Source organism: Nanorana parkeri, unplaced genomic scaffold, assembly GCF_000935625.1.
Source record: "Nanorana parkeri isolate BGI_ZX_2015 unplaced genomic scaffold, ASM93562v1 scaffold553, whole genome shotgun sequence".
Lineage (NCBI taxonomy): Eukaryota > Metazoa > Chordata > Amphibia > Anura > Dicroglossidae > Nanorana > Nanorana parkeri.
This window is the reverse complement of record NW_017306821.1, coordinates 564,771-573,917: the sequence shown is the minus strand read 5'-3', so window position 1 is coordinate 573,917 and position 9,147 is coordinate 564,771. Positions and strand designations below refer to the sequence as shown.

The 9,147-nt window shown below is 42.8% G+C and overlaps 1 protein-coding gene and 1 pseudogene across 5 annotated transcripts in view; one reads left to right on the top strand and one right to left on the bottom strand.

Annotated features, from left to right (window-relative positions):
* The window catches only part of CDC14A (cell division cycle 14A), a 121,696-nt gene that overhangs the window by 47,722 nt on the left and 64,827 nt on the right, over positions 1-9,147 (top strand). For all 5 annotated transcript variants that reach the window (XM_018561979.1, XM_018561978.1, XM_018561980.1 and 2 more), the window contains exons 4-5: positions 1,863-1,955; positions 7,333-7,412. In XM_018561979.1, coding sequence (XP_018417481.1) covers positions 1,863-1,955; positions 7,333-7,412 — 173 coding nt within the window. The remainder of the gene's footprint in view (positions 1-1,862; positions 1,956-7,332; positions 7,413-9,147) is intronic.
* LOC108791476 lies at positions 726-1,471 on the bottom strand (annotated as a pseudogene).

Below are 9,147 nucleotides of genomic sequence, written 5' to 3'. Positions count from 1 at the left end.
TATATATAATGTGTGTGCACATTAAAGAAACCATGTCTCTGTGGCATGCAAACAAAAAACATCCCCACCCTTTTCATTGCATAGCAGGCACCCTTCACTGCTATGATGAAAATGCTCAAAATGTTGAGTTGTAGGTGCATCAAGTGTGCAAATGGACATAACTAAAGCTTGCAAGGTAAAACTGGTTTGCACAGTAGCAGGTAGAAATCTGGCCCTGCCCATGTGAAAGTGTATTTTGTTGTTGATTTCTAGCCAGTTGAAGCTGAGCTGTATAGTGATATGTTATGTATAGCTTTATTAAAACTAAGCTCCAGCCTTACCTTAAGTCTTGTACATTTGTACATTTTCTCCTCTGCTCTGATAAAATTACTAACTCTGGTTTGACTGCATACTGTGAGCATCTCACAATGTATTAGAAGCTTCAGCAAGCCAGATAGAGCTCACCTCATTTCTGGGCTGAAGGAAACCCAGCATTATCTAGCTCTTTTCATCCCCAGCCTTACAGTCCCTGGCCCGCCCCTTTATTTTATTAGATTTCATTTTTTTAAATAATGGAGACCTGGCATCACATGTGGGTATCACCTAGGCCAGTCTGCTTGCAAATGCATCTTGCCAAGGAACAATCAGTCCTTCAGACTGATGCCCACCCATCAAGGCATTTTTTTTATTTAATTTTTTACTTTGAATTCTAACCTTCATTCCCCTCCTTCAGAATCCAGTCTCCACAAACACTCATCATTAAATAAATATGTGCACATTGCATGTCTAGTCTTTCATAACAGTATCCTCAGCCTGGAAATGCTGCGCCGGCTTGATCAGAGATAGTATGTTGTGGACACTCAAGGGGCCAGACAGATGGCCAGACAATAGTCTGCAGGCCATATAGCTGGCCCAAGGATCCTCTGGCTGTGGTCTCCATGGTGTTGATATTATTTATTAAGAGACATTGATTGCAATCCTTTGGCTGCTGCTCCCGTTCCATCTTTTAATTTCTTGTCTTCCTCCTTTTTTGCTGCTTCTTCCCTCTGTTTCCGAATGATTGCTAGGTGGGCCAGGTCAGCCTTTGCTTGGTCTGTTTTTCCTGCTAAATGCATTTTCATATAACGTACTTTTGCCGTCTGATTCTCTATTTCCTCACTTTCTCTTCATGACAGTTCCTTTGGACCTTCCAGATCAAGCTGGTCAACCTTTTTAGATGCCTGTGCTGCTCGATTGGGATTCTCTGTCAATCAGGCCTTCGCCTTCGACTCCTTTACGCTTTGCCTGGTAGTCGTCATCTTCATCACTCTCATCTGAACTCTGATCTTTCTTCTCCTTGGTGGGGGTCTTTGGAGACTCCCTCACCACCTTCCTCAAGTTCTGCTTCCTGAGCCTTTTTATGTTCAGCTTTAATCTGAGCAACTATCTCCTCTGGACTTGTATACTTCCTCCCCCAACCATTGTGACCGCCTTTTCTTCCTCACTTCGGCATGATAAGACTATCAAGGCATTTTTACATTTGCGTAACTCCTCCAAAGAGCCAGCCCACTACTTATATCAGGACTAGGACAGGGTGGTTTGATGTTTTCAGGAAGCTATGTAAAGCCCCTCCCACAAGCCAGAATTTGCCTGTATTGCACAGAGAAGCACCGAGACCCATTGATGATGTCACAGGGCCCAAATAAGGCATATAATCAAAATGGAAAGGTTTTATTTTAAAATGTCATTAGCACGAAGAAGAGGAACCAGTGAAGGCAAAATATAACCAGATTGAACTTCAGCATTAATATATAATATTATTACATGATCGAAGATGTACATTTGAAATTAAAGTGAAAAGTGATTATTGTTGACCTAAAGATGACATACTTATCTTTTTGCAGTCGTTTAGCTTGTCAAGAAAGAAGATTGTTCACTACACAAGCTATGATCAGCGGAAAAGAGCCAACGCAGCATTCCTGATTGGAGCATATGCGGTGAGTGCAAATAATAAGATGGTAATACATGTTTGTTAGTGTCAGTGCCTGTATTGATGGCCACTGTGTCTTGCCCTGGGTACTTTGTGTAGAGGGATAAGTTCCTGACCTGCTGCAGTTACTTTTCTGATCCATTCCTCCTATTGTCTGTCAGGTTCTTTTTTCTGCCTTGTTAATATTTTACAGCAGGACAGAAATAAATAGAACGGATCTCATATGTCAGGGTCCACCTTAGCCTTTGTGAATTTCACATGCACATCTCTCTGTGTGCAGACGGCCGTATAATCCAAAACAACACAAACATTGGATATTTATAACCACATTATGTACTGCCTGGTTGGCATTAAAGGGCGCCTGTTATCGTTACAGTCTCTGACAGAGCTCACAGCATTTTATTTATATCTGGATTTAAAGCTAAACTCCAGGCAGATGTTACAATGTACCATTTAATGCAGTTGTGTATTAATTAAAGTATAATAAAAGAAAACAGAATACATATTTGAAATACATATATGTTTTCTGTTATACTTACTAAAGCCGTGGCCCGTGATGCCCAACCGATGGCCCTTTGGTATTTGCTGTGCATCCCATTGCAGACTCTGATGGTCAGTAGTGGAAGCATTCATCTGTAATGAGGCATGGCTCCATTCTCTGACTAACTCCTGCAGTGTGTCTTCAGGGCCCATTCATACACTATCCAGTGCATCCCACGTTCTGGGGCGGGAGGGGGAATAGTGGTGCCATTCATGCATGCACAATTGTTTGCGATCCCACTGCACTGGAACACAGGGCATTGCTGTACCACGCGTTCTGGTGCAGGTATTTGCACTGCAGGTGGGAGGTGTGTCTGAGGTGCCATTGACGTGAATGGAGACTTGGCGTTTGCGATCCAGTGTGTTTAGGGCATGGAAGCATGCTGGAACGCACTGGATATCGTGTAAATGGCCCTCAGTCCTCATCCACCACTGTAGCATGTCTACAGACTCAAATTCTCTCCTCTAGTATGTCTGAAGTCTCTGATAGTCTTCTGTCATATACTGTACATTATGTGCCGGCCTTTGGAGCTGTCAGGGGCCACAGTTGAGACCATTTACACATTGTAAGTTGCCAACCACTGTGCTAAAGGATAAAACATCCTGTTTAACCTTGTCAGTGCAAAGTGAGGCAAGTGGTAGGCTTGTTTTCTAGTTTAGTAAAGTAGCTTCTTATGTAATCTGTTCACCTTCAACCTAATTATTGGACAGTGAATCAGCATCACCATCACTGTCCAATCAGCAGGGAGGTAACCCATGAAGGGGACAAGCTGAAAATCTGAACCAGGAAGTAAGAGAGTGATCTTCCTGCCTTTGCAGTGTGCAATAAGTGTGTGGGTCACGTCTGGCTGAGCAAATTACAAATCCTTTGGCACTTAAAACATATATGTATTTTAAAAGTCTATTGAAGCTGCACTCTAGAAATTAAAAAGAAACCTATGCTTACAGTCCACAGTCCCTCCTCCTTCCCCCCTTCCTGCACTGCAAAGGTTAAATGCCCCTTTTTGCCTAGGGGTAGAGGAATAAGGTGTAATGCTTGCTGTGACTTACACCCCGCCTTGGCTGACTGTGGCGCTCTCCTCTTCTCCTTGACGCTCCAGGATGTGGGCAGTCCTTTGTGTTTATATGTACAAGGCAGGGCTGCTGACCTGCATTGTACTTGATATCGGGGCTCAACCTTCTGGCCAGTAGCAGAGCCTTAAGGCCAGTATACTTGTTATATCTTTTTCGTTCAATCTGCGGGCTGAGCAAAGAAAATATAACAGATTTCTCCATCAACGCTTGCAAGTGTTACTGGACGAATTCCCTGATGATCGCATGTATTCTGACAGCGGCCACCAGCCACTGTCAGAATACCAGAACAGAGCTAGAAGCTGATTGACAGCGGCTTGTTCTGCTGAGAATTTTCCAACCGGCTCCTTTGATCAGCTGATCGATCAGCTGATCGAGGGATGCCAGATGGAAAGGTGCTGACAGCGGCACCCACTGTCCGAATTTCAGCCGATTTATCAGAATCTGGCAAGGAACTGACATTTATACCCGGCTTTAGAGAAGAGACCCGGTTGCACAGATTGAGAGAGCCTGCCGGAGCAGGGAATAAGCTAAAGCTGGCGATACACCTTTAGTATGTGAAGAGTTAGTGGGAATAACCAAGACTATGAAAGGGAGATTTTATGGCTGGAGTCCCGAGGAGAGATCTAAGAAGCCAGTGGGTGACTTCCCCTATAACTTAAATATCTGGTTTGGGTGGACTGATCCTTTAATTGTAGTGTAGCCCGCAGAGCAGTCCAGGACCTGTCTCTGCTGTCTTGCAGCGGTGCAAGGATCACAGTTATTTAGCTGTTAGTGTATTTATCTGCTTGCACAGAGTTCAGCTTTAAATGAATGTAATATTTTAACTTATTTCTTACATGCTGCATATGGTTGCTGTCACCATTGCAGCCCTAGGCAGTGGCTTATAAATTCCTTATGGTAACCTGACCAAACATAGAATAGCAGAATGCTCAGTATTATCAGAAAAATAATTTACTGATCTCTAAACACCACTGGCTGAAGCAGAATCAGTCAGTTGATACATTTTTCAAGCTTTACTATTATAAGGACAATTTACCATATGTACAGTATGGGGAAGAATATTTTTCATGGTTGGTGGCAAAGACTATCTAGAATGTTGGATACGTCTGTGAGTGTTTGCTTCGAAAACCCCATTTGTTGTCAGAAGGTGGCTTCTTCTCTACATTACTAGCAATGCTCATATCAAATGCATTACTTGGGACTCAGCTGGTATATGGCCAGCATTGTTAATCAGTGTAAAGCACAAGCAGGCAAGTATCTATTTATTTGACATATGAGCCAGAAGAATGACAAGGCCTACAGGACTTTGTGATGCTATGTAAACATGAAACTGCTTCTGTCATTGCACTTTTCCTGAGAAGGTCAGACATGAGAGCTGACTGTACTAACACACAGGAAACTTTAAACGGTAAACGTTTTTAGTAAAGACAAATTCCTCCTGTTTCACACCTGCAGCATATCACAATCAACTTTATTAATCAAAGTAGAATGGACATTCACACACTGTAATATTTTACTATAATGCTCATTTTATTACACTTTTCTGTATACATTGTGCATTTGGAAACCCACATTAATGTTGTATAATGCAGAATGTATTGATAATAGAAAAATAAGACATCATAAGGCAAATACCAGTCATTACATATCAGGTAAAGATGAATGGCAAGGCAATCATTTTGGTTGGCCAAGCACAACTATCTGCAGACATTTTGTATCTTACTCAAACCACTTCTTTAGTTCTGATGAGTGTCAGGAAAATACCCCAGTATTTATAGCCACAAAGATAGTGCAGACAATGTAATCCAATCACTGTAGAAAAGGCAGATGTTGACTGTCAAAGTGCAGGATTGGAGTTGTGAAAGGTGTGGAACCACCCTGTTCTAGTTCAATTATCCCATCCTTGGAAAATTCTGTATAGGTGTTAAACCTTCGATTTACATGGCTGAAGATGTGTGATGTTGTCAAAACAGCTGAGTAGAGATATTAAAACGACATTCTAAGTGGGAGACAGATATCTTTACCCTGGGGTTTTGACAGTTCACACCTTCAGCCATGTAAATGAAAGGTTTAACACCTATACAGACTACCGAGGATGGGATAATGTAACTAGAACAGGGTGGTTCCACACCTTTCATAACTCCCATCCTGCACTTAGGCAATCAACATCTGCCTTTCCATGGCGACTGGACCAAGGTGTCTGCACTATGTCTATGGATATAAATGCTAGGGGTATTTTCCTGACACTCATCAGAACTGAAGAAGTGGCTTGGAGAATCTACAAAATGTCTTCAAAATTGCAGGACAAGTTTAGTTGAATGTGACTAACTACTGCCAGCTATACCATGACCTGGATACATGAGAAACTTCACATACCTATCTACGGAGGATATAATATGCAGGCCAACTATGCATTCACACAGGGCCATCTTTAATATTGATTGGACCTTGGGCAAACATTTTCTTGGCCCTGCGCCCCCACCGCCATGCCCCGCCACACCATGCCTCCTACCCTTCCCACCTGCCATGCAATTTCTCCTGCAGAGTAAGGAGACATGACCCTGCCTGAGACGCCACGCTAGCATGCCGATCGAATAGTAAACAGAATGGTGTCTTATGTGTATCTTTTGCGGGCTCCAGGGGCAGCTGCATTGGGCCCCACAACAATGACTGGGTCCAGGGCAACTGCCCCTTTTGCCCCACGTTAAAGACGGCCCTGCATTCACAGCTAAAACATCTAAAGATCTATAAACCAAAAGAACCTTCATGTAAGTGCTCATGAAGGACAGAGAGGGAGCTCCGTAGGTAATGGCTGTCTCAGTGGAAACCATAGCAAATGGCTAGGAAAAATGCTTTCTCCATTGAGCAGGCTCAGTCATGTTTGTGAATTGGCCCACAGAAATAAGAAAGTTTCTTAATCCATCAGTAAACAGCCAGATCTGGCAAACAGCCTCTAATCTGATAGATAACTCGATTCTAAGACAGTGGATGAGATATTATTTGCTTGTTACTATGACATGCAACTCCTTACTGACAAATGCTTACTTTTCCATACATTTATATTTCGGAGGGAGGAATCTCTTACAGATGTCAGCAGGGAGATACATCTCTAAGCAATTAAAATCTCACCTGTAGCTCTAGTCTAAAAGCAAAAGTGAATTTAGGTCAATACCCATATGATGGTATTGCACAACCTGGCAATTTTCACTACAGGATTTGATTTATTTATTACGCTTAAAAAAGAGAAAACATAACAAAAAAGACACATGGACCCCACACAAAGATGCTGGAATGAAAAAAAGGTCTGGAATCTCTTGCTCTGGCATCTGATGTGGGATCCCTTGGAGCCATAACTAATTTTTTACATTAAATCTATTGGCTGCATTGAGACCTTGCCGTTTTAGTGAGGTTCGGCTTATTGACGTGTGTTATCTCACATGTCATGTGAAGGCAGCTCATTTATTCATCACTATTTTTCCTGGCGCAGCGCACCATAGTGCACAGTAGTGTATTACTATGCGTTGTGGTGTGGTGCAATGTGTTGAAGTGCCATTTGGAATGTTAGTCTCTAATTACCTACCTATTATTTTTATAGTACAGTTTTAAAAAAAAGGAAGAGTCTGGACAACACAGTTAGGCTTCTTCCTAGTAAATTGCACTTCTTTTTGATAGACAGCAAGGCCTTTTTAGATGTTTTTCCTTTAGAAATTAGCTCTTTTACATTTGTTATAGCTAGATGACTAATGTTTTTTCTTTTGTCTTGGATTTAGGTGATCTATTTAAAGAAGACACCAGAAGAGGCATTCAGATCTCTGCTTAGTGGGTCCAGCCCTCAGTACCTCCCGTTTAGGTGAAAAGACCTTATGACAGCGTCATTCCTTTCTTTTGCATTTTATACATCTTCATTGTTACTTTTGAACTTGGGTTCTAGTAAGTTGTACAGCAGATGGGACTAATACAGTATTACTCAATATTAGGCATCATTCACAAATCCTATTCGTGCCATCATGTGAGAAGTATACTATGCAGGGGCGTATTTACCGCGAGGCAAAGTAGGCGTTTGCCTAGGGCGGCACCTTCCTGGGGGGCGGCCGTAGTCAAACGCCTATGTTGTGAAGATGGGGGGGGTGCTAGTAAGGTGCCGAGGGCGGCCGAAGCTTGGCTTGCCTAGGGCAGCCAAATGCATAAATACACCACTGATACTATGGATACCTGTGGCCAGGATCCAATGTGTTTCAATACAACTTAATGACAGGCTGAAAGGAGTCGGGGTTATCTGTGGCTGCAGGCTTGTATCTGCACATCCAGTGGGTACATGCAGTTAGCGAAATATGTTCCTCTATGGATGCTATCTCTTTACGTTCAGGGTCGGACATCTGTCCCTAACCCTAGGTAACTGCTAGATGTGCAGATACATGCTTAGAGCCACAGACAGCCATGGGTCTTTAAAGGAGAACTATGGGGTTAGGAATTTCCCCATAGTTCTCCTAAGGGTAACGGGGGGGACACAAACTAGCGTCCTCCCGTCACCCAAAGCTCAGTATACCGCTAGCTACAGCTCGCGGTATACTGAGACGCCGCAGCTGAAACGGATCCCGACAATTGTCTGGATCCGCCCAGCTGTGTGAGTGACAGCTGGCTCTGCCTATCTAGAGGCAGAGCCAGCTGTACCCACCCCCTCCCCCGTCCATTCCGCCAGTCAGCGCTGGAGGATCGAAGCGGGGAGGGGGGAATCCAGTCCCTCCCCTGTCACGGCTCTCTGCAGTGACAGGATCGAGAAGTGAGCGATCGCCTGTATTGGTTCGCTCACTTCCCGATCTACTGAGCCGACCTGTGACAGTTTCATTGTCACAGGTCGGCTAGAACTACGAGGATGAGTGAAAATCACTCACCTCATAGTTCTCCTTTAAGCTTGCCAGTGAATTGTACAGGCTGAGCGGCTGCTGTTGCTTGGAGTGCCTGAGATCCCAACCGGAGGTACCTGCAGTATACTTGTCGCATCATGACATGATTAGTCCTTACATTCAGTGGACAGAAAGCAGATTTTTATTTTCAAAATAATTTCAATCACATAGTAAACTTGTCCTTTCTGCATGTTTTAGCCATGTGCCTTGTTTGGTAAATCTCCTCCAGTGTGTAAAACATTTTACACTTACTGAAAGCACCACTTATAATGGCTTTAGCATTATAACTCTACAGTATTTAGATCTATTTAGCTTCAATTTAACTACGTTTTATTTGTAATATTCAAATGTAGATCCTTGTAACAAGCCTAAGATCGGTGCACTATAAAATGATCATTTGATTCGTAAAATACTAATTAATGCCTGACAGAAATTCCTAACTATTGAGATTTTGGTTTCGGCAGGCAGATGCTACAGGTAATGCTTTCTTCCAGCTTTGTAAGCAGAATTTGTTCCACGTGTCTTATACCGCAGGGGGAACCATCCCAAGAATTAACTATTTTATGACCCCAAAGTCTGCTACATATTTACAACCCTCAGAATAGGAACAAAACTTAAACATACTGTTCTACTGCACAGGTTTTATATTACCATATAATATATAAATAACATATCATATAT